Source organism: Heteronotia binoei, chromosome 3, assembly GCF_032191835.1.
Source record: "Heteronotia binoei isolate CCM8104 ecotype False Entrance Well chromosome 3, APGP_CSIRO_Hbin_v1, whole genome shotgun sequence".
NCBI classification, from domain to species: Eukaryota; Metazoa; Chordata; class Lepidosauria; order Squamata; family Gekkonidae; genus Heteronotia; species Heteronotia binoei.
In genome coordinates, this window is record NC_083225.1 from 94,782,303 (window position 1) to 94,808,361 (window position 26,059).

A 26,059-nucleotide genomic window follows, 5' to 3' on the forward strand; every position below is an offset into this window, starting at 1 on the left:
TTCCACCATCTGTCCTCTATCTCTACTCGCTTCTGAGTTGGGACCTAGAGCTGGTATGTCCTCATTGGCCTAGTCATTGGTGTGAGGCATGCCCAGTGGCCTCTCATTACCCAGAAACCCTGTGGGTGTCAAGTCTGTCTGTAAACTCTGGCTCAGTCAGAGAGCATTCTGGGTAGAACCAAAGTATAACCAAATGCTGCTAGCTCAAACCTTTCCCATCCCCTTCTTCCTGTAGTGGATAGTTTGCTTTGAAATGGAAAGATGTGAAAGCCTTATCTGTGCCTTCTCAGGCTTGGCTCTCAGGAGGGAGTCAGGAGCTCGGGACGATCAAGGCCATCAGCCTGAGAACGAATTTGTAACATCAATGTATGAATGTGCCCTGCATAATCCCCCCCTTAGGAATTCCTCAGAAGTACCCCCTTAAATGCGATGTATCAAAGTATGTTCTTTAGTCTTTCAATGCTGGCTTTGCCTCAAGTAACTGTAGCAATAAACTAGTTTCTTTGTATCAACAAACAACTGGTTATTGAATCTGCCGACTTGACAGTGGGAGCATGACCAAGCTGTGGGGGGCAGGGAGAGAAATAGCTCCTTCTAAGTATTGTTTCGCCTGCCCCCCTCTGTCTCGAGAGTAGACCTTCTCAACAGCTGGTTGTCAGACAGCTAGTTGTCAAAGGATCAGTTGTTGTTGACTGTCTGACTCTTAAAGAGCCAACTGCAATTGATCCATTGGCTGATTTTTATAGGGTGCATCTGTGGCCTGATTGGTGCTGGTGCATGCTAGGCTTGACAGTGTGGGGTGCCAAGAAGGAAGGTGGTCTGTTGTTGTTTCTGCCACCACGTCTACATGCATAACCAACATACAAGTAGATACATGCACTGCTGGAAGCAAACATTAGAAGCAAACAGCCCTTTATGCCTATTAGGGTTTCCAAGTCCAATTAAAGAAAAATCTGGGGACTTTGGGGGTGGAGCCAGGAGACATTGGGGGGTGGAGCCAGGAACAAGGATGTGACAAGCATAATTGAACTCCAAGGGAGTTCTGGCCATCACATTTAAAGGGACAGCACGCCTTTTTAAATGCCTTTCTTCCATAGGAAATAATTAAGGATAGGGGCACCATCTTTTGGGACTCATAGAATTAGACCCTCTGGTCCAATATTTTTGAAACTTGGGGGGTATTTTGGGGAGAGGCACTAGCTGCTATACAAAAAAATCTGGTGCCTCTACCTCAAAAAATAGCCCCCCCAGAGCCCCCAATACCCATGGATCAATTCCCTATTATTCTATATGGGAATCGTTCTCCATAGGGGATAATAGAGTGCCTAGTAGACATTTCCCTCCCCCCCTCCACGCTTTCTAAAGGGGGGAGGGCCTTCATACCAGGGAATCCCCCCTCCTTGCCCCCTCCCTCTCTCTCTCTCTCACACACACACACAAACACTTACCGTACTTGGTCTTCTTCCAGCAGAATGTGTTTTCTGGGAAACCGAAAGTAAGGCTGCACAGGAAAAGAAAGGGAGGGGCCGTTCCTGTTTCCTGTGCAGCCTTAAAGGGCCATTCCTATTTCCTGTGCAGCCTTAAAAACGGATCCCAAGCTGTAAAACAACACGATGCCTACAGGTATGTTCTCTCTCCCCCCGCCCCCAGATTTTTTAAGAGCGGGGGAGGAGGCTGAAAATTCGGGGGTCCCCCGCCAGGGCGGGAGGGTTGGGAAGCCTAATGCCTATCTACAGGACCACCTTTCCCTGCATGTTCCCCAGAGAGCACTGCATTCTGGGACGCAAAACCTTCTATCCATCCCCAGGCCAAAGGAGGCCAGGTTATGCTCCCCACAGGCTCAGGCCTTCTTGGTGGCAGCACCAGAAATTTGGAATGCCCTCCCGGAGGCCATAAGGGCCCTGTGGGATCTTCCTACTTTCTGCAGGGCCTGTAAAACTGAACTGTTTTGGCAGGCCTTTAACAGCTAAACCGGGAGAGGTCTGCCACCCCACATCTCCAAAGAGCTACTGTTTACTACAAGATCACCATCAGGATAGAAGAGTCCGCCTATGCTGAAATGTACGGCACCATAGAAAGTTTTAAAATTTGAGCAGGAAGCAGGAAGTACTTCATGGGGAAGGGTTAGCAGCAGAGCTTCATCAAAGCGCAATCCCTCAGTCTGTTTTGCTTTCATTTCAGAGCAAGTAAGTGGGTGGGTGTGAGTGTGTGTGTGTGTGTGAGAGAGAGAGAGCAGCATAGCCCCTGTACTTTTCAAACCTTGTTGTGGAGGCATTATAGACAGTTGTGTGTGTGTGTTCCCACCATTCCTGCCTCCCCCAGTCTCCCCGCAGCCCCGTTTTCACCGCAGCCACTCTCCCCGGGCTCCCCGGTTTTCCCACAGCCTCGTTTTCATTGCTGCTGCTCCCCCTGGATTCTTTACTGCCTCTCAAGCTCTCCCGGCTGCCCCGTATTCACCACCACTTCTCCCCCCCCCCGGGCTCTTCCCTATCTCCCAAGCTCTCCCCACGACCCCGTTTTTGCCGCCGCCGCTCCCCCAGGCTTTTCCCAGCCCCCTGCTCTCCCCTGCAGCCCTGTTTTCGCCACAACTGCTATCCCCAGGCTCTTCCCTGCCTCCCCCACTCTCCCTGCAGTCCCATTTTCGCTGCTGCTGCTCTCCCCAGGCTCTTCCCTGCCTCCCCCGCTCTCCCCGCAGCCCCATTTTCACCACAGTTGCTCTCCCCAGGCTCTTCCTTGCCTCCCATGCTCTCCACACAGCCTCATTTTCGCTGCCACTGCTCTCCCCAGGCTCTTCCCTGATTCCCAAGCTCTCCCCATGGCTCCATTTTTGCTGCCACCACTCCCCGCAGGCTCTTTCCTGCCTCCCAAGCTCTCCCCACAGCCCCGTTTTTGCTGCCGCTGCTCCCCCAGACTCTTCCCTGCCTCCCAAGCTCTCCCTGCAGCCCCGTTTTTGCTGCCGCTGCTCCTCCAGGCTCTTCCCTGTCTCCCAAGCTCTCCCCATGGCCCTGTTTTTTTCTGCCACCGCTCCCCCAAGCTCTTCCCTGCCTCCCCCGCTCTTCCTGCAGCCCCGTTTTTGCTGCAGCCGCCCCCCCGGGCTTTTCCCTCCCTCCCAAGCTCTCTCCAAGGCCCCGTTTTTGTTTCCACTACTCCCCACAGGCTCTTCTCTGCCTTCCCCACTCTCCCCGCAGCCCCATTTTTGCTGCTGCCACTCCCCTGGGGTCTTCCTAGCCTCCCAAGCTTTCCCCACGGCCCCGTTTTTGCTGCTGCCGCTCCCCCAGGCTCTTCCCTGCCTCCCAAGCTCTCCCCATGGCCCCATTTTTGCCACTGCCAATCCCTCAGGCTCTTTCCTGCCTCCCAAGATCTTCCCGCAGCCCTGTTTTTGCCTTTGCCGCTGCTCCCCCAGGCTCTTCACTGCCTCCCCTGGTCTCCCTGCAGCCTCGTTTTCACTGCCACCGCTCCCCTGGGTTCTTCCCTGCCTCCCAAGCTCTCCCTGCAGCTCCGTTTTCGCTGGCGCCACTCTCCCCGTGCTCTTCCCTGGCTCCCGAGCTCTCCCCGCAGCCCTGTTTTCATGGCTGCTGCTCTCCCTGAGCTCTTCCCTGCCTCTCCCACTCTCCCCGGACTGCCCACAGCCCCGTTTTCATCGCCACTGCTTTCCCCAGGCTCTTCCCTGCCTCCCAAGCTCTCCCCACAGCCCTATTTTTGCAACTGCTGCTCTCCCCAGGCCCTTCCCACCCCCAAGAGCATGAGAGAGAGCGAGCTGGGGCCCGGCAGCTGGCTGCTGGAAGAAGCAGCCAAGCCTCCATGCCCCCCCCAAAAAAATTATGTCCTGGGCCCCCCTGCCCAAACATTTCTGGCTACGAGGCTATCTGGCACCCTAGGCAAGGCTAACTTCTGGCACCCCCCCCCCCCCACTGATAGCGACTCTGAGTCATATGGGGTGCCCAATTCAGCATGCCCAGAAGGCCAGTGCCCTAGGCAGTCACCTAGTTTGTCCAGTGGTAGGGTCGGCCCTGCCAGAGCATTATTACTAAGCCCAGTAAAATTTTAAATTTTGATATTACATTGACTAATGGATAGCAATAGAAGTGTTACCTGTGATCACATTATTGCTAATTTCTGTGGTTGCTAGGAGGCCATATTAAGGCAAGACCTGCCAGTGCTCCTACCTAACTTTAATGATATGTTTTATAAAGAGCGCAGGAACCCTGCCAGGAAAGGGTGACAAGCAGTTTCCCAGTTCAATTCATGTTCTGCTCATGTTCAGTTGCAGGTAGGGACTCAGGAACCAATTGGCAAGCTGTTTGAATGAATTTGGATGCATCTTTTTGCACCATTGCACTGCTTTATTTCAGAATAAGAGAGCTTTCTCACAGCAGCAGGTTTCCTCTCCCCATATGTCACCACCACTGCCAATCTTATAAGGCGCATAGTAAAAAGAAAGATTATGTTTGAGACTTTGATGTGCTACTTGGGTGTTTCATTATTTCTTGTGAGCAGGGATGTAGACTTTTCAATTTCCGGGGGGGGGGGGGGGAGGAATTTGATCCAGTGACATCATAGGGAGAAGAAGTGACATCACAGGGAGGGGCCTCCATTATCACTACCTATGAATTTATGGAGAAGCCCCCTCCCCATAAATTTAGGAAGCACCCCCCTCCCAACAATGCCCACGGACTGGGCCAAACCCAGGAAAAGATGGGAGTTGGCCAGTGGTTATAGTGGATAGCCATGTTAATCATGTAATCCCTGCAGCTTCTAAATTGTTATAATAGCATTTCAAATTTGTCTAAGCATTTTATAACTTTTTATCCAAAAAACTACCATGTAAAATAAACCACAATAATATTGTTATGTGCTTAGAAACCAATTCATTTTAGTTGTATCTGCCTAGGTAGGGTTGCCAAGTCCAATCCATGAAATATCTGGGGACTTTGGCGGTGGAGCCAGAAGACATTGGGGTGGAGCCAGAAGCAAGGTTGTGACAAGCACAGTTGGATTATAAAGGAAGTTATGGCCATCACATTTAAAGGGACTGCACACCTTTTCAATGCCTTCCTTCCATTGGAAATGATGGAGGATAGGGGCACCTTCTTTTGGGGCTCATAGAATTGGATCCCCTGGTCCAATGTTTTTGAAACTTGGATGGTGTTTTGATGAGAGGCACCGGATGTTATGCTGAAAATTTGGTGCCTTTATCTCAAAAACAGGCCCTCCAGAGTTCCAGATACCCACAGATCAATTCACCATTATACCCTATGGGAATCAATCTCCATAGGGAATAATGGAGTGTCCAGCAATGTTCCTTCTAAGCTGTGGAGTCTTGTGAGCAAAAATTCTACTTTATGAACTAGTGATCTACCTAATCCCCTCATCTGATGAAGTTTGCTTAGAGAGCACATGAAAGCTTACGTTCTCAATACAACTTGGTTGGTCTTAAAGGTGCACCTTGACTCCTGCTTTGTTCAACTGCTTCAGACCAACACGGCTGCACTCTTGGATCTATCTTTGTGAGCTAGTGGCATTCAAGTTGTGGGCTACTGGCATTCAAGTTGTGAGCTGCTGCATAGATTAGTTTGCTCTTGGGCCATTTTTCCTGAGCTGAGACAAAAAAATTTTGAACTGGAGGCTAAAAAAATTGTGAGCTAGCTCACATTAACTCAGCTTAGAGGGAACACTGGTGTCCAGCAGACATTTCCCTTCCCCCTGTTGTTTTCTGATGACCCTGAAGCAGGGGGAGGGCCTCCAAACTGGGGAATCCCCTGCTCCCAACTGGGGATTGGCAACGCTGTGCTGTCAACACAGTCAACAACCATCTTCCTTTTCTTCACACCCCTTCCAACCCTCCCAGCAATTAACACAGAACAATGGTCACATTCAATAGCCAGTTTCCTTATCACTACCCTTCCAGGAAGCCCCACCAAACAATGGGCACATCCACAAACCTATTGCCCTTTCACCACACCCCCTCCAGCCTAAAAATAGCAGCTCTCCAGCAGCCCTGGCCTCACTCAATGCACAGCAGCCAAGAAGGTCAGAGCACCTGCTCCGGCTGCAACGCCACTGAGGATGTTCTCCGCAGCCGAGAACAAAACGTCTGGAAGAAAAACTTTCTCCAGTAGAACACGGCACTTGAGCCCGAAAAATTCTACAAACCCTAATGTCTTTAATGTCTTCTTTGTTCTTGCAGCTCATGACCAAATTGTCAACGTAAACCAGAATGTATTGATATTCTCCATCTTTGAGTCTAGTGTACATGCAGGATTCTGCTTTCCCTTGCTCAAATCCTTGTTGCTGTAGTAGTCCAATTATTTTGTCATACCAACTTTCCGTGGCCTGTTTCAAACCATACAGTCCTTTGTTGAGTTTGAAAACATAGTTCTCTTTGCCAGGGACTTGAAAACCTTCAGGTATTTCCATATAGATTTCCTCTGATAGCTCACCATTAAGAAACACTGTCTTAATGTCTAGGTGCTCTATGAGCATATTTCTAGATCAGGGGTGGGGAACAGTGGCTTTCCAGATGTTTTTTGCCTACAACTCCCATCAGCCTCAGCCAGCATGGCCAATGGCTGTGGCTGATGGGAGTTGTAGGCAAAAAAACAACTGGGGAGCCACTGTTTCCCACCCCTGTTCTAGATAATGCCACACTCAGTAGTGTTTTAAGATTAGCACTATTGATAACTGGTGCAAAAGTCTCAGAATAATCAGTCCCAAATTCTTGTGCATAGCCTTTGGCTACTAGCCTTGGTTTGTACAAGTCTATAGTTCCATCATCTTTGTACTTTATTTTGTAGACCCATTTGCATCCAACAGGCTTTCTTCCTGCAGGTAGCTTTGTAAGAGTCTATACATCTTTTTCATAAATGGATAGTATCTCTTGTTCCATTGCTTGAATCCATTTCTCCTTTTCTGCATTGGGTAAATCACACACTTGTTTCCAGTTCTTGGGGTCCTCTTTAGGTTTTCAGTCTCTATAGATCTCACAGTGTCACAATATACATATTTCTGTGATGGTTGCCCTTTTGTGCTCCTTTCTGATCATCTTAAAATGAGTGGAGGTTCTGTCGCCCCCTGTGGTGCGGTCCCGATTTCCCCTTCTGGTTCAGTAGTCTTCAGAAGGGAGACCTGCCAGTTCACCGGTGGTCACTACAGGTAACCAACTATACCAATCTTCAGAAGCATCATCAGTAACTTCAGGATCAGATTCAAGTACACAGGGTGCTTTAGGCAAATTACTGTCATCCATAAACACAACATTACAATGTTTGGTCTTATTCAGCTTTGGATCATAGACTCTATAGCCTTTTCCCACTGAGGCATATCCTACTACCAATCCAATCTCAGTCCTTGCATCAAGCTTCCCTCTATTTTCTCTAGGAACATATGCATAGGCTTTTGCTCCAAAAGTTTTAATATGCTTGAATCCTGGCTTCTTGCCAAACCAAGCCTGGAACGGAGTAATTCCTGTTACTTTTGAAGGTATTCCATTGTGGATATACACTGCTGTATTTACAGCTTCAGCCCACAGCCTTTAGGTAATCCAGAATGCATGAGTATTACTCTGGTCATTTCCTGTAACACACGATTAAGTCTTTCTGCACTCCCATTCTGCTGTGGAGTGTATGGGACAGTCACTTTGTGTTCAATCCCTTCTGCTTTCAGAAACTTCTTAAATTCAGTGTTGCAATATTCACCACCTCCATCTGTCAGCAGACTTTGAGGTGCACGCCCAAACATGGCAACATATTCTTTCAATTTATCAAGAGTCTCATCTTTTGATTTGAGCATATAGACAGTGCTATATTTTGTATTTGTGTCTGTGAATACTGAGAAAAATTTATTTCTCCCATTCGAAGCTTTTATAGGCCCAACAAATCACTGAGTATTGTCTCCAAAAACCTTTCATTATGCACACTGCTTTTTCCATTGAAGCAAGGTGCAGTTCCTTTTGCTCTCAGACAAACATCACATCTTTTCTTGAATTTATCACAATGCACAACATCAAGTCCACAGCCCTTTAGACACTTCTCAACACTCTGCATGCTTCTGTGTGCTAACTTTACATGCCAAGCATAAACACGTCCCCTATGGTCACACTTTCTGCCTTCAGTCTGGCAAACAGTCTTTTCCACAACATCAACAGCATCTGACCTTTCTCTTAAGACCATAATATAATGAGCTCCATTTCTTTATCCAGTTTAAAACTAATTTCAGAATTCTTCTGAATGATTTCATCTTCATCTCCTTCATCAAGATATACAGCATAATAATTTCTTATAAGCACTTGGCTTGAAAGTAAATTATCGATTGATTCAGGTGCATAAGCTACATTTTTCAGTCTTACTGGCATTAGATCTTCATCACTGGTAAGCAATTTCATTTTGATCTCACCCACACCATAAGCTTGTAAGGCTTTCTGGTTGGCACCTATCATTTCAGGTCTCTGACTTTCATCCAGCTCTGAAAACATGACTTTATATTGATAAATATGCATAGAAGATCCACTAGCAATCAAAAATCTTCCTCTTTCACCAATAAAATTCACATTGTTAACATGCATGGTACTTTCTCTGTTCTTTTCTTTGTTCCCACCTGGGCCATGTGGCTTGGAACATTTCTGGTTTAAAAATTTCTGGCTGCTATTATTTCTATGGCCACAAGATGGCACCTGTGTTCCCTCATTTGAAACATGTGCTTTAAAATTGCTATTCCTTTGTTCAGCATCATTGTCCCCAGATCTGGAGGCTGCTTCCTCCTCGATAGCATTTAACAGGCCTTCCAGACTCAAATATTTTTGCAGTCTCAAAATCATCTTAATTGGCTTGTAAATACTGGATCAAGCTTTCAATATAGTTGAGATTAAGTCTCATTCTGCAATAGCCTCACCATGCTCCTGTAGTCTGGATTGCATGCACATAAATTCCTTCAGATGTTTAGTCACATTCTCCCCTTCTTGCACTTGAAAACCAAATATTTTGCCCTTTAACTCATGAATAGTGCTTATGGGAGTTTTGTTATATTTATCTTTAAGGCATTCAAGCATTTATTTTGCAGTTTTAAGAGTGTGCAATTCAGGAATTTCATATACCTCAATAGATTCTAAAATGAGAGTTTTTGCAAAACAATCTAGCCATTTAAAATTTGATTTTTCTTGCTCATTCTCAGGGGGATTTTCAGACAAAACTCTTTCAGTTTTATGAGAAATTATTCTTATGAGAATAATTATGAGAAAATTATTCTTAGATAACTTCAGAAATTATTCAAGGCATGGAGTAATCCTATCACTGGTAGGTTACTCACGGTACCAAAACCAAGATTTGCAGTGGCTGTTCCTGAAGATGTGGAAACAGAAGATCCAGTGGCTCCTCTCTCTGGTTTCGACATTTTTCACAGCAATCGTGCAGGACAGGGTTAAAGATTCTTCCTTCCTCACTGGAGAGAAAATGAGGCTGGATGTGCGTGCGTGGTTTTTCCAAGGTCTCCAACGTAATCCACAGAAAACGGGTTTAAAAGCTCCAAAAATTCTCTTTCTAGCACATCTGAGGCTTTAAGACAAAAGTAGCAGCGTTTCCAGATCGAGACAATCTGAATTTAAAGCTCATTTAAGTCAGAATGCTCTCAGTAATGGCAAGAGGAAAAAAAGGCATCGTTTTAAAATTGAGGCTTGTCTGCACAGCATAGCAGCTTTTTGCCTATTGCTTTCTAAATGCTCTCATAGGCAATCTTGATTTAAAAAAAATTCATTTAGAGTTCAAAAAACAGTCCATGCTATAAGCTACCAGCTTGATGGCAAAAACCAAGAACCATCTAATGTGCTATCAATTTTGTTAGGGAATTCTGTTTGAAATTCTATTTCTTTATCTCAAACAGTTTGATGGATCACTGGATCAAATAATCATTGAGAGGCATTTAACATGAAAAAGCAAAACCATATTTATTTCTACAGGGAAAGGGTACTGGGAGGTGAAAATAATAAACACTTTAGAACTACATCCTCACACTAGAAGATCATGGAGGCTACTTCCTCCTTCTTGACCTCTTTACCTGAACAAAGGAAGTCATCTGACTAACTGACCAAACAGACAAAACAGGTTTCCCCGCTTCTAGACCTTGATTGATAGCAGTCAGTATCTTCTTCCCAGGTCATGCAGACAATAGGGAATCAGGCACAGTGTTAACCCTATAATGACTGGAACTTTAGAACATTGCAAAGGACATACAAAACAGATACATATTTCCAACATAGCTTTGCACAAGGCATTACTTTAATGTAATTATAATTACTTTGATAGAAACCTGCTTGTAACTCAGGTGATTTAGTTCTTCGATTGGGCAAAAGCAGCCACAAGCTGCAATGACATGGCCCTTTGCCAGAAGTGGCTGTTGTGCTATACCTGAGACAAAGTTGCCAGGTGGTATTGAAGTATATCTAAGAATATAAGATAAAGCATCAGAAAAAAAAAATGCTACAATAGCAAGTCATGAAGAATGCACTTTTCCAAGGCATGGTGCATGATCTTACATGAGTGGATAAAATACACTTTCATCAGTCCTGAAAATCAAGTGCTAACATGATTCACCCTGAGCTGGGTATGTCTTGAAGACACTGCTCTCTAGTATGGATCTAGAGCTTTGCCATCACCATTTATTCTGATGAAAGGAATAGATTTAGGTATGTCATGGAATGTATTAATGTGACTGGAGACAGATGTATTATCACTGTACATCACATTTAGACAGCTGTGTTTTCATAGGATTTTTTGTAAAACATAAAAATATAAGAATATATTATTTTGGCAGGTGGCTTTTTGACAACTTGGCTATGCAAACAACAGAGCTCAGGTTTCTCAAAGGAGTACAACCCTACTTTGGACTTTTAAACTCCTTATTTGGTGCATCATGTAGATGAATTGGTGTTTTGTTATAGCAAATTAATAGTGATTATATTGAATGTGCTTAGAGATTGACACTTCTCAAGATCTTCAGGATAATAAATGCCTCTTTTGTCCATATGGCTTTTGAAACACATCTTAAAGCATCCAGAGTGCTCAGCACTTGGGGGTCTTGTCACACTTGATAAACTGCAGGTTTTAATGAGGATGCTGTTCACCAAAAATTACGCAGATTTTCCTCTTCTATATTTCTGTCATCCAGTTTAGTGTATGATTAAGCGGGCAGACTATTATCAGGGAGAACTGGATTTAATTCCCTACTCCTTCACATGCAACTGCTGGAGTGACCTTGGGTCAGTAATAACTCTGTCAGAGCTGTTCTCTCAAGAGCAGTTTCCTTCAGAGCTCTCTCAGCCCCACCTACCTCACAGAGTGTTTGTTGTGGGAAGGGGAAAGAGACTGTAAGCCACTTTGAGACTCCTTCGGGTACTGAAGGAAGGGGGGTATAAATCCAATCTCTTCTTGTTCTTTAGGCCTAGTATTTTAGTCTCTGACAGAGCCCGGTGACGCAGAGTGGTAAAGCTGCAGTACTGCATTCCGAGCTCTCTGCTCACGACCTGAGTTCAATCACGGTGGAAGCTGGGTTCAGGTAGCCGGCTCAAGGTTGACTCAGCCTTCTATCCTTCCAAGGTCAGTAAAATGAATACCCAGCTTGCTGGGGGGAAAGTGTAGATGACTGGGGAAAGCAATGGCAAACCACCCCATAAAAAAAAAAATCTACCGTGAAAACGTTGTGGTGCAACATCACCCCAAAGTCGGAAACGACTGGTGCTTGCACAGGGGAATACCTTTACCTTTTATTTTAGTTTCTAAACAAGCTAGTTGTTCAAGATTGTGTAGAATGATGCATATTTTTATCAAAGAGTGTGTGCTGGTGAGAAATGTGTATTTGAGATGTGGCAATGGCTATATGTATCTAGTAGATGAACAAAGGTTGAGTGCAGTGGCATGTTTAAGACCTGCAGCAGACTCTCCTTCTATGTGAGGATTGGATTAACGGGAACCAAGAAGTTTCCCCATCCTCCTCATCAGAGAATTAGATTCACTTTTAGAAATGCTTTGGGTTGAAATAGAGGGTCCAAAAGGAAATTTAACTGTGGAAGTTTGTTATCGCCCACCAAATCAAAAGAGAGAGGACAATTATAATATGATGGAAGGCTTAAAGATAGCGGCTAAACGTAAAAACTGTGTCGTAATAGGTGATTTTAACTACCCGCAGATTGATTGGGTCAATATGTTTTCTGGTCGAGAGAAAGAGATTGAGTTTCTTGATGCTCTCAATGACTGTACTATGGAGCAGATGGTCTCAGAACCTACCAGGGGTGGGGCGATCCTGGATTTGGTCCTCAGTAATGCCCAAGACTTGGTGAGAGATGTAAAAGTGATTGCGCCGCTTGGGAGCAGTGACCATAATGTTATTGATTTCACCATTTGTATAAATAGGGAGTTATCCAAAAAGACTGCCACAACCACGTTTAACTTTAAAAGGGGTAAATACACTGAGATGAGGAGGCATGTGAGGAGGAAACTGAAAAGAAAGGTACATACGGTCAAAACCCTTGGGGAAGCTTGGAGGCTATTTAAAACTATAATCCTAGAAGCTCAGATAAAATACATACCAAAAGTTAGGAAAGGCACAAACAGGCATAAGAAAAGGCCTGCATGGTTAACAAACAAAGTAATGGAAGCTATAAAAGGTAAGAAGGACTCCTTTAAGCGGTGGAAAACCAGTCCAAGTGAGATTAGTAAAAGGGAACACAGGCTGTGGCAAATCAAATGCAAGACTGTGATCAGGCAGGCAAAAAGGGACTATGAGGAGCATATTGCAAAAAACATAAAGACCAACAATAAAACTTTCTTCAAATATATTAGAAGTAGGAAACCAGCCAGGGAGGCAGTGGGGCCCTTGGATGACCATGGGGTAAAAGGATTACTGAAGGAGGATAGGGAAATGGCTCAGAAGCTAAATGAATTTTTTGCCTCTGTCTTCACTGTGGAAGACGAGAACTTTTTGCCCGCCCCAGAACCACTAATTTTGGAAGGGTTGTTGAAAGACCTGAGTCAGATTGAGGTGACAAAAGAGGAGGTACTACAACTGATAGACAAATTAAAAACTAATAAGTCACCGGGTCCGGATGGCATACATCCGAGAGTTCTGAAAGAACTCAAAGTTGAACTTGTGGATCTTCTGACAAAAATATGTAATCTTTCATTGAAATCTGCCTCTGTTCCTGAGGACTGGAAGGTAGCAAATGTCACCCCCATCTTTAAAAAGGGTTCCAGAGGAGATCCGGGAAATTACAGGCCAGTCAGTCTGACTTCAATACCGGGAAAGTTGGTAGAAACCATTATCAAGGACAGAATGAATAGGCACATTGATGAACACGGGTTATTGAGGAAGACTCAGCATGGGTTCTGCAAGGGAAGATCTTGCCTCACTAACCTGTTACATTTCTTTGAGGGGATGAACAAACATGTGGACAAAGGAGACCCAATAGATGTTGTTTACCTTGACTTCCAGAAAGCTTTTGATAAAGTTCCTCATCAAAGGCTCCTTAGAAAGCTTGAGAGTCATGGAGTAAAAGGACAGGTCCTCTTGTGGATCAAAAACTGGCTGAGTAATAGGAAGCAGAGAGTGAGTATAAATGGTCAGTCTTCGCAGTGGAGGATGGTAAGCAGTGGGGTGCCTCAGGGCTCGGTACTGAGTCCCATGCTCTTTAACTTGTTCATAAATGATTTAGAGTTGGGAGTGAGCAGTGAAGTGGCCAAGTTTGCAGATGACACTAAATTGTTCAGGGTGGTGAGAACCAGAGAGGATTGTGAGGAACTCCAAAGGGATCTGTTGAGGCTGGGTGAGTGGGCGTCAATGTGGCAGATGCGGTTCAATGTGGCCAAGTGCAAAGTAATGCACATTGGGGCCAAGAATCCCAGCTACAAATACAAGTTGATGGGGTGTGAACTGGCAGAGACTGACCAAGAGAGAGATCTTGGGGTCATGGTGGATAACTCACTGAAAATGTCAAGACAGTGTGCGTTTGCAATAAAAAAGGCCAACGCCATGCTGGGAATTATTAGGAAGGGAATTGAAAACAAATCAGCCAGTATCATAACGCCCCTGTATAAATCGATGGTGCGGTCTCATTTGGAGTACTGTGTGCAGTTCTGGTCGCTGCACCTCAAAAAGAATATTATAACATTGGAGAAAGTCCAGAGAAGGGCAACTAGAATGATTAAAGGGCTGGAGTACTTTCCCTATGAAGAAAGGTTGAAACGCTTGGGACTTTTTAGCTTGGAGAAACGTCGACTGCGGGGTGACATGATAGAGGTTTACAAGATAATGCATGGGATGGAGATAGTAGAGAAAGAGGTACTTTTCTCCCTTTCTCACAATACAAGAACTCGTGGGCATTCGATGAAATTGCTGAGCAGACAGGTTAAAACGGATAAAAGGAAGTACTTCTTCACCCAAAGGGTGATTAACATGTGGAATTCACTGCCACAGGAGGTGGTGGCGGCCACAAGTATAGCCACCTTCAAGAGGGGTTTAGATAAAAATATGGAGCACAGTTCCATCAGTGGCTATTAGCCACAGTGTGTGTGTATATATAAAATTTTTTGCCACTGTGTGACACAGAGTGTTGGATGGGATGGGCCGTTGGCCTGATCCAACATGGCTTCTCTTATGTTCTTATGTTCTCCTTTGTTTCCAATGGACTACGGTCAATCCAGAGAATGTCTCAGTAGAAATTGAAGGTGAGGGAATCCCAGCAGAATCAGTACAATGTGCCTGGCAGAAACAGTGCCACTGTGGCACTGCAAACCCAACAGGACTAAGGTTAAGTCAAGAAAGTGCTTTGGGGAAAAGTGTCAGGCACAGGTTCAAAGTTGTATAGAATGGACCACCTTCAAGCTGCATGTACCAACGTCACAGGGAACCTCACCCTGCTGCCTGCTCCTCTACAGTCTCTCCACATTGGAGGCAGATTATATTTCTGGGGATACAGACCTCTTAAAAAGTTCTCCCAGTGCTCTCTCTGGAAAAGACAACTGCAGTTACAGCCAGGAGTGTATGGATTGGCTCAGGAACAAGCCAGTGACACCAAACTCACAGGGAAACATCACATGGGCGGACTCCTCCCCCTCCCCCCACAGCCAGATACTGGAAGCAAGGCAAGCTCCCCTCCCCCCATGCTGGCAGCTTTGTAGCTTGCAGGGGATCCATTATATACAGTTTTGAACCTGCATCTGACATTCCCCCCACTTTCTTGAGGGCATCTTCTTGGGGGGGGGGGCGTAACTCAGATCCCCTAAGTCAAATGTGCACATAACTTGGAGGGTCTGTAGAGGAGCATCATGGGGATGGTTCCATGTGAGTTTGATATCTCTAGCTTCCACAGGACCCATTCTGTACATTCCTGAACCTGAACCTGAACCTGTCATTTCCTGAGAAAGCACTTTCCTAGGGTCACCTTCTTTGGGAGGCTGTAACTCCAACCTCGTAAATCCAATCCTCATCAGACTTGGAGGACAGGTAGAGGAGAGTCAGCTGGAGGTCTCCTGTAGTTTGGAATCTCTAGTGTTGCAGGGGCAGCATTCTACTGCATCATGAACCACACAAACTGAACTGATTTGTTTGGCACCTAGAAGTTCATGATAGTTTGTTGCTCACAAACTGGGTACACCATGAACATGAACCAAAACAAACTGCACTTTCTCAGTCCATGCCAATCTCAAATCATGAATGATAATGCTTGATCACTGCTTACCAAAATAGCTCTTAATGTAATCATATATTATTTTGTAAGCTTTTAAAGTAGCCATCCTGTGGTAAATGGGTTGTTATTTCTAGATTTTCGCTCACAGGGCCTTTTTTGAGCAGGAATGCACAGAAACCCATTTCTGGCTGACTTGGTATCAGGGGGTGTGGCCTAATATGCAAATGAGTTCCCTGTTGAGCTTTTTCTACCAAAAAAGGCCCTGTTTTCTCATATGTATGATCAAGATATCAGAAGTCTTGTTTGGTTATTTGACCTATAAACATATGTGTATGGGGCAGGGGCAGAAGATCAAGATCATGTCCTTTCCCAATTTCTATTGGTTTTAGCACCTCATTTTCCCTGCATAGTGGCAGGCCACAGCCATGATCATGATGGTTACTTTCTCCTTCACTGCTGCTATAGTCAGATCAGAATCACTCTTTCAGAGGTGCCCAACAGTGGTACAGGAAGAGGTGGCAGACCAACCCATCACTGTTGGCCAGGTGAGAGCTGAGCTGTCCTATGACAATGTGTCCCTGGAGCTTGGTTTGGCTTCTTCGTGGTCACCAGTGGCTCTCCTGCCCATTGGAAATTTTCCTGCCCATCATGAAAATGTTGTGTAATGAAGTTTCTTTTAAGTATCACTAGTACTTCTTCATCTTCTCATTCCAAACTCTTTTTTGAACTTTATTTTTGGGTTGGCACAATGAGCCTGATTTGGTCTGATATGGTTTTATTATGCATCTCCTCTTATGTAATTATGTAGATCAGCCCATGTAATTATGATGTATCTCATACTCAGGTTCATTGCTAGCACAAAATAATATGCTTTTGTATTTTGCACTAGCTGACTCACATCTAATAAGTAATTTCATCTCTCTCTCCCATTTTATTTAAAATAGCGTTACAATGTCTATGCCTCAGCAGTGGTGTATACGGAATTAATTATATCTTTCTTGAACTGTTCTACAATATAGTGCTCGTTAACTTTGTTCTTCTTTAGGAAATGTGGTTGAGTTAAAGAAAGATGTTGACACAACGATCATTTCAGCAGTATAATCATTGGTAACAATGTGCATTTTTGATGTCTGACAAGAAAATTTGCAATTCTCCAGGATAGAAGAATGAAAAATTCTAAAGCTCTTTGGGTTTGTTAAATGTCGCATACCTTTGAATCTTTCAGGATCTAGATTTCTCATCACATCCACGGGAGCCTTGTATATTATAGATGTACAGAATGAAGATGGATTGTATAATTATCGATGTATCACACGGCACAGATACACTGGAGAAACACGTCAGAGCAACAGCGCTAGACTTTTTGTATCAGGTATGCAAAGACACTGGCTAAGCCAGAAGTGTGGTTTCCCACCCCCCACCCCCTCTATATCTTACACATAAACAATTTTCTTGGGGAAACTACTATGTATGTATTGCGCTAGTAAGTTATTTGTATGTTGGCATTTCTAGAGACCCAGATCAATGTTACAGTTTCTGCAATATACATTATATGCTGAGCAACCGCCATTAATATGTTGCACATCCAAGGCTTGGGAAGGAGAGAAAAGTTGGTGCAAAGGAGGAATAGTAATTTTGTATACAATGTGGTAAAGCAGCAAATTTTTAAAAGACTTTTCCAACTGTTATAGATGGTCCCCTAATTCCAATGAGGTGATTGGAAAGTCTTGCAAATATTCAGAGGTACCATTGGGCAGCTTATAAAATAAAGCATCATAAAATCATAAGACATAAAAGTTATTAAAACCAAGCATTCAAAAACATAGCTAAACTATACAATAACATAAAATATGGGGCAGATTTAATGGTTCTTAAATATTCCTCAGGCTAAAACAGAGTACAAAACAATGTCTGAAAAACCAGCAGCTTAATTAATGGTTTGAGTAAACAGAAACATAATGGCTTTGAGGGGAAGGGTATTCCAGGCAAGATGCCACTACTGAAAAAGCCCTGTCTCTGGTCAACACCTGTTCACCTCTGAAAGTGGAGGCACACAGAGTTGGACTTGTAAGGAAGATTTTGGCTGGTGGGCTGGACAATATGAAAGGAGTTGACTTTCAGGCACCTCAGCCCCAAGCCCTTAGGGCCTTAAAGATAAGAACCAGCACTTTGAATTGTGACTGAAACAAGAGGGGTAGCAACTGCAGATCTTTCAGCACTATGAAGATACAATTCTTGCATTCGTCATCTTATCTTGGCTACCCCATTTTGAACCAGCTGAAGTTTCTGGACCATTTTCAATGGCAGCCCCATGTAGAGTTCATTGCAATAATCTAATCTGGGTATAATCAAAGAATTTATTTATTTTATTTTATTTCATTAGATTTGTATCCTGCCCTCTCCTTACAAGCTCAGGGCAGCTAACAACATTTTAAAATCAACAATACAGCTTAAAAACAAAACAATATAATAAAACAATATACAAAACTACAAGCTAGTCATCCAAGATTTGTTTATCACCATTACTGTTTTTATATTGGCACTCAACATATTGCTGACATTATTACTGTTATTATGTTGGCACTCAGATATTGGTATCATGATGCTGGTCAATGCTGTGGTGTCAAGATTATAATGTAGCTGTTGCCTCACTCAGGTGTTAAATGCGAGCCGAAAGAGTTCGGCCTTGCAAGCACTGTAGAATCCTAAAAGGATGCATCACCATTCCCTGGTAATATTGTTTGAGGAAGGGCTGTGGCTGATGTATCACTAATAGAAAGTGCTATGCACTATGGAGAAGACCTAAGCCTTCAGGAATAGTCCAGGATCCAGCTGCACCCCTAAGCTATAAACTTGCTCCTTTAGGGGGAGTGCAGTGCTCTCCAGAACAATCTGACCCTGCAGTCCTTAAGCAGATTCATTCTTCACATTCCTACAATAACTACATTGGTGCTACTTGCAGTCCTTAATGATTCAGAACATGGTGGTGCAACGTCACATATTTCTCTCTATGTTGTGTGTTGTCTATGAGAATTCAGAAGTAGTTCAGCCCCTTATTAATCAATTAATTGAGATATTTCTATGCCACTTCTTTAGAGTCCTGCTCAAGGCAGCTTGCAATTAAATCCATATCACAATATTAAAAACAAGCTATTAAATATGGGCTTATGTTTCAAAGGATGGATCGATAAAAAGCAATTTTCCCTTGTGTTTAGATAGTGTGCACACATTACTGGAAGGACCTTTTTCTGTAGATGACTTTCTGGTGTTCACAAATTTGGATGGCCTTAATAGCCAACCAGAAGTTTTGACTACCAACACCTTGCCCATATTCCATAGAGGGAGGGAGGGGGGGAGGAGAGAGAGAGAGTATTAATTGTTTTCATGATGTATTTTTATAATGCTTTGTTTATTTATTAGTTGCTGTGGTGGCCCTAATTGGGCAGAAAGACATGGTACACATTTAGTAAATAAATACATAATAAACATCTATGTCTGTATTTCCTTCTAGACCCAGCAAATTCTGCTCCATCAATTCTGGATGGGTTTGAACACCGTAAAGCCATGGCAGGACAGCGAGTGGAGCTGCCTTGCAAAGCATCTGGACACCCAGCACCAAAGTACCGTTGGCTGAAAGACAATGTTCCCTGGGAGCCTGACAGCAGGTTCCGGCTGACAGTGACCGGCCTGCTGATAGAAAACACGCGCCCATCGGATTCAGGCAACTATGTATGTGAAGTCTGGAACAATTATGGTACAGCTGAGGTGATAGGCCGCTTACAAGTAAAACGTAAGTGCATTGGTGAATACATGCATCTGTCACAGAGAGACACAGAATATGTGTTCTTTTAGTGGATCTGCATGCAGAATGTCTGTTTTTGTCACGTTCTCAGGGTGCAAGCAGGCAGGAGTCCAAAGCCAATCCAAGGTCAAAGTCCAGGAAGTCAAGCAGGAGCCAAGTCACAAACCAGAATCAGAAGTCAATGTCCAAAAGCCAAAAGGTCAGGGTACCAAGGAAATCAAGCAGGTCAGGATCAGGAATCAGGAAGGTTCGTGGATGCAAGCCAGAGAATAGACATTGCTTCCACAAGGTTACCCGGTTCTGGGTGAGAGCTATATGGGAGTCTCAATCAGCCTGCTCCCTGGGTGGCAGTGACTCTGCTAGAAATCAGGACTGAGAGATCTGAAGCATCGGCATGCCTCATGTCTTCGCTCTGAAAGTTCTTTCTGGAGCCTGCTTCAAATTCTTGAGATGGGAGGAGGAGAGCTTGGAGGAGATAGATCGTCAACAGCTGACACTGGTGCCTGGAGAGTGATTGATGGGTTAGCTGCTGTTTGTTCAGCTGAGGAACTGGCTGGCAACTCTTTCAGGTCTGTTAACCCTTCCCGCTCCTCCTTGTCAGGGCTCATGACACTTCACCCCCCCCCCCAGGACCCCCCCCCCCCCGACAGGCCAGTCCAGTCAGGGTAGGCCATGTGGAACTGCTGCATGAGGTCAGGGGCGTGTAGGTTGTCTGCGGGTTCCCATGAACGGTCCTCGGGGCCATAGCTTTCCCAGTCCACGAGGTACTGGAGGTCCCTGCGGTGGATTCGGGAGTCCTGGAGCTACTGGACCTCATATTCCTCCTCGTCATCGACCAGGACAGGAGGAGGCGGCGCTGGAGGTGGCGGTCAGATGGGATTCGGTGGTGTAGCAGGAACAAGGAGGGACCAGTGGAAGACCAGGTGGATGCGGAGGGTGGCCGGCAGTTGTAACCGGAAAGCAAGGGGGTTGATTTGGTCCGTGATCAGGTAAGGCCCTGCAAAGTGAGCTTGTGAGACCGGCCAGGCCGACACAGCTAATGGGTGGATAGCCAGACAATGTCCCTGGGCTTCAGTGGGGGCCCCACCTGTCACTTTCAGTTGGCAGCTGCCTTGTAGGCCTCTTTAGCCTGTACAAGCTGCTCTCGGAGCAAGTCCTGGAGAGCCGGGAGTTCCTGCAGGTGCACATCAGCAGCAGGGACTGCTGTGGAGAACAGGACTGCGGGGAAGAAGCGAGGGTGGTACCCATAGGTGGCAGCAAATGGGGTCTGTTGCATGGACACACGTACGATGTTGTTGTAGACAAACTCGGCCAGGGGTAGCAAGGCGGCCCAGTCATCCTGCTGATAGCTGGTGTAACAACACAGGTATTGTTCCAGTGTGGCATTGGTGTGTTCGGTCTGCCCATCCATTTGGGGATGGTACGCTGAGGACAAATGCACCTGGGTGCCTAAGCTGGAGTGCAGGGCTTGCCAGAATCGGGAGGTGAACTGGGGACCTCAGTCTGAGATCAAGTGTGCTAGGAGCCCGTGTGGGCAAAAGACGTGCTGGAGGTAGAGCTGGGCTATTTTAGGAGCCGTGGGCAACTTGGGACATGAAACAAAGTGAACCATCTTGGTGAAGACGTCCACCATCACCAGGATGCAAGTGTGCCCCTTAGACCTGGGGAGCTTGGTGATAAAGTCCAGGGAGACGATATCCCAGGGTCCTGCAGGCGTGGGTAGGGGATGCAAAAGCCCAGGGGGCTTGGCCGGTACATCCTTGGCCCGTCGGCAGACCTCACAGGAACCGTCATAGCGGCCCACGTCTGCATGGACGAGAGACCACCAGAACTCCTGCGTGAGCAGGTGCAGGGTCTTGTGTTGGCCAAAGTGCCTCGCAGGAGGGGGAGTCATGGGTCAGGCGGAGCACATCGGCTTGGAGGGGCCCCGGAGGATGTATAGGCGCCCACGGTGCAGGAGGAGACCTTGGCGGGTAGAGAGGTCCCCAACCGGGCAATCTTGCACTTCCAGGAGGCATTGCTGAGCCCAGGGGTCTTGGGCCTGGCTGGCCTGGATGTCTGCAGCCAAGGTCGGGCAAGTCATGGTGGCAGCAAAGGGGGTGCAAGGATGAGCCCAGTTGGGGTCTCCTCTGTTAGAGGTACAGTGTACTCCAGTTTTCAGGAGAAGACATCCGCGTTCTGGTTCTGCGGGATGTAGGTGATCCAGAAGTCAAACTGGGAAAAGAAGAGGGACCACCGGATCTGACGCTGTGTGGGGCGTCGAGCAGTCTATAGATGCTCCAGATTCCGGTGGTCAGGACCTGGATAGGGTGGCGGGCCCCTTCAAGGTGATGCCTCCAAACCTCGAAGGCGGTCTTGATGGCCAGGAGTTCCCGCTCCCAGATGGTGTAGTTGCGCTCTGCAGGCGTCAGCTGCCGTAAGTAGTATGCGCAGGGTTGTAGCAGCTGGGAGGGGTCCTCCCGCTGGGATAGCATTGCACTGAGGGCCACGCTGAAGGCATCGGTCTCTACTGTGAACGGCAGCTGCGGGTCTGGGTAATGCAGGAGCGGCTCGGTGATGAAGCAGGTTTTCAGGGTGGTGAAGGCATGGTCTGCCTCTGGAGTCCAGTGAAATGGCTCTTTGGGCCGGAGGAGCTGGGTCAGAGGCATGGTTACGTTGGCATAGGCAGGGATGAACTGGCGGTAATAATTGGAAAAGCCAAAGAACCGTTGTACATCCTTGCGGTTCCACGGCATCTGCCAGGTCAGGACCGCCTTGACTTTGTTTGGGTCCATCCGAGTCCCATGGGGTGAGATGATGTGGCCAAGGAACTCGACTGCTGTTAAGTCAAAGGCACACTTCTCTAGCTTGGCATAGGGGCCATGCTCGCGCAGGTGTTGCAGGACCTGGCGGACGTGCCCTGCGTGCTGGGCGGGGCTTTGGGAATAAATTAAAATGTCATCTAAATAAATGATCACAAAGTGGTTGAGCAGGTCACGGAAGATGTCGTTCATCTTTGGAAGACAGCGAGGGCATTGGTCAGGCCAAAGGGCATCACAAGATACTCGTACTGGCCATAGTGGGTCCCAAAAGCCATCTTCCATTCGTCTCCTGCGTGGATCCGCACCAAGTTGTATGCGTCCTGGAGGTCCAGCTTGGTATAGACCTGGGCTGTCCTTAGGTGATCCAGTAGTTCTGGGATCAGTGGCAAAGGGTAGCAGTCTCAGATGGTGATTTTGTTCAGGGCCCAGTAGTCATTGCAGGGCCAGAGCTCGTCGCCTTTCTTCTTGACAAAGAGAACAGGGGCGGACAGTGGGGATGTGGATGGCGGGATGAAATCCCGTTCCAGGTTTTTGGCGAGAAAGTCCCGCAGGGCTGCTAGCTCCGGTTCAGACATGGGGTAGAGCTGCCCCATGGGCAGGGGTACCCCGGTACCAAATTGATAGCGCAGTCATAAGGCTGGTGCGGGGAGAGCTGGTCCCTTTTTTTCAAAGACATCGGCAAAGTCTGTGTAGAGGACCAGCAGCCGGGGTGGTGGTGGCCAGGGTGGCCGATCGGGCCTGGTGAGGACAAGGGTCCTTGAAGCTCAGCTTTCCCTCTGCCCAGTCCATGAGGAGGTTGTGCTTTATGAGCCAGGAGAGTCCCAGAATGAGAGGAAAGCGTGGCATATGAGCAACATCGAATTATACTTGTTTGTGATGGTGTTGGATCGAGTGTGACCAGGTGGATCTCCTGGGTCACCAGACAGAAGTGGAGGAGGTGCCTGTCGATGGCTTCGACCAGAGTCGGGGTGTTTTTGTCCTACACCGGGATCTGGTGTTGCTTCACAAAGGCCACGTCGATGAAGCAGCGGGTGGCCCCAGAGTCGACTATGGCATAGATGAACAGCCAGCGCCCGTCCAGCAAGTCGAGTGTGACTGGTATGAGGAACAGGCCCTGGCTGGTAATGTAAGGTTCAGGGGACCCGGCTAGGTGCCCCAAGTCGGGGGGTCCACTCAGACTTGGGGCTGGTCTTTTACTGGTGGTGGTGGCACAGTACTGGACTGGGTGTGCTTCATGGGGCAGCCAGAGGAGAAGTGCCCCGCTCCTCCACAGTACAGGCAGAGATTCTGTGAGCCATGCTTTTTCCTCGGGGGTGAGCCGCGGCCATGCAGCCCCGAGTTGCATGGACTCTGGGTCATCAGTCTCAGGATTGATGTGCATTGGTGTTGTCACCGTCGCTAGATGGCGGGGCAGGTGAGAGGGACAGGTGCTTATTCGCGCTTGGCTGCGGCTTTCCAGATGGCCATCAATACAGAGACACAGCGTAATTAGGCCTTGCAGCATGGCCGGTCTACTTGTGCCAGCACATCAAGGACTTCATCAGCCAGCTCCTCCGTATACTGGTCCATGAGGGCAGCCTCATTCCAGGCCACGTCTTGGGCCAGAAGCTTGAACTCAGTGGAGTACTGGGAAACCAAGTCCCTACCCTGCTTCAGGGTCCGGATCTTCCGATTGGCGGTGGCTGCTTGCTGGGGGTTAGCAAAGACTACCACCATATGATCCAGAAAGCCCTGGTAGTCAGTCAGAAGGGGTGGAGGGGCTAGAAGGAAGGGTGTAGCCCGTTTAGCTGCCTGCCCCTTTTTAATTTTTTTTTAATTTTATTGACAAAACAGTCCAATCATACAACAGTATATTAATATAATCTTATGACAGGCTAATCTTAATACATAATTAGATTATTCTTAACTAATCCCCCCAGTTGTAAACAATTAACATAAAACTAAATTATATAAACAACATAAAATAGAGAGTGGAAGTTATTTTCAACATCAAAGTTATTTGCCTAAATTTATAAACCAAACATATTGTCACCATTTATTTCCCTCCCCCATTTGCCTCAGATTTTCCACAGTCATTTTCTTGTTTCTGTTTATTAAACTATCTATATAGTTTTCCCCATTTATGAATTGCCATAGCTTTGGGTTTCCCGTTTAAAAGAGCAGAAAGTATATCCACTTCAGCCGCTTGTAGTACCTTTCCTACCAATTCCTCTAAGTTAGGACATTTTGTTTGTCTCCAATATTTAGCGAGTAGTATTCTAGCCGCCGTAAGAATATAAACCATCAAGTCAACATCTTCCTTTGGGACCTCCTTTCCAACCAGAGATAATAACATAACCTCTGGTCTAAATTGCAAACCAGTAGCAAATACTTCCTTCAAAAATTCAAAAATTTTCACCCAAAATTTGTTTACAACAGTACAAGTCCACCATAAATGATAAAACGTTCCAATTTTAGATCCACATTTCCAACATTTGGGAGGCAAATTAGAATTGATCTTGGTTAATTGAACTGGTGTTATGTACTATCTATGAAACATTTAAAAAAAATTTCTCTGTAACTGACTGGCTTAATAATCTCATAATTATTTTTCCACAGTTGTGACCATTGTTCTAAATCAATAGTTTCCCCCAGATTTTGCGACCATTTAATCATTGCTTCTTTCACCAATTCATCCTCTAATTTTAACTGCAACATATAATTGTAGACTTTTTTGATTGTTTTATCCTCCTTGGTTAATAATATTTTATCAAAGTCAAAATTTCCTTTTGTAAAACCAATTAATTTGTCTTTATTAAATTTAGCCACAACCTGCGTATTTGTCCACCAATCCATTTTTATCCCTCTGGATTCTAAATCCTCCCTCTTTCTTAACTTATCCTCTTCATCTAACAACTCCTGGTATCTCACAACTTTAGAAAAATCCCATAGTTGTGGTTGTATAGATGCTTCACCTGGAGATATCCACCTAGGGGTCTTAATATATATCTTCTTTTTAATCTTTAACCAAACATTAAATAATGCTTTGCGGACTAAGTGGTTAGTAAAATATTTGTGACCTTTATCTATATACCACAAATTTGCATGCCAACCAGCTAAAAGGTCGAACCCCTCTAATGCAAGAATTCTTTTATTCTCTAGGCATATCCAATCTTTCAACCAAACCGTCACATTGGCTATGTAGTAAGTTTCCCAATCGGGCAAGCCTAATCCACCATTTTCTTTTTTATCACTGAGAATTTTCCATTTAATCCTAGGCTTCCTTCCTTGCCAAATGAACTTCTTTACAGTTTTATTCAATTTAATAAAAAAATCTTTTCTAATTGCAAAATTAATTGGTTGGAATAAAAACATCACCTTTGGGAGAATAGTCATCTCGATAAGTGCAATTCTACCTATAAAAGATAGTTGCATATTTTCCCATTTTTTCAATGAATTTTCGACTTCTTTTAGCAGGGTCACAAAGTTATTGTCATATATACTGCTAAACTTATTTGTCAGGTTTATTCCCAAATACTTCACCTTTTCACTCTTAAAACCAGCTCTTATTTCCAAGTTTTTAACCTCCTGAATTGACATATTCTTTGTTAATATTTTAGATTTCTGTTTATTTATTTTCAATCCTGCAACTTTTCCATAATCATATAATTCTTTTAAGATCTCTTCTATTGATTCCAAAGGATTTTGTAAAATCAAAACAATATCGTCGGCATACGCCAATAACTTATATGTTTCACCCTTAACCTTCAAGCCTCCTATCTTAATGTTACCTCTAATAGACTCATTTAG

The 26,059-nt window shown here is 45.4% G+C and overlaps 1 protein-coding gene across 6 annotated transcripts in view; it reads left to right on the forward strand.

Moving 5' to 3' along the window:
• The window catches only part of DSCAM (DS cell adhesion molecule), an 805,927-nt gene that overhangs the window by 373,729 nt on the left and 406,139 nt on the right, over positions 1–26,059 (forward strand). For all 6 annotated transcript variants that reach the window (XM_060234239.1, XM_060234240.1, XM_060234242.1 and 3 more), the window contains exons 4-5: positions 16,893–17,039; positions 19,179–19,457. In XM_060234239.1, the coding sequence (XP_060090222.1) occupies positions 16,893–17,039; positions 19,179–19,457 (426 nt within the window). The remainder of the gene's footprint in view (positions 1–16,892; positions 17,040–19,178; positions 19,458–26,059) is intronic.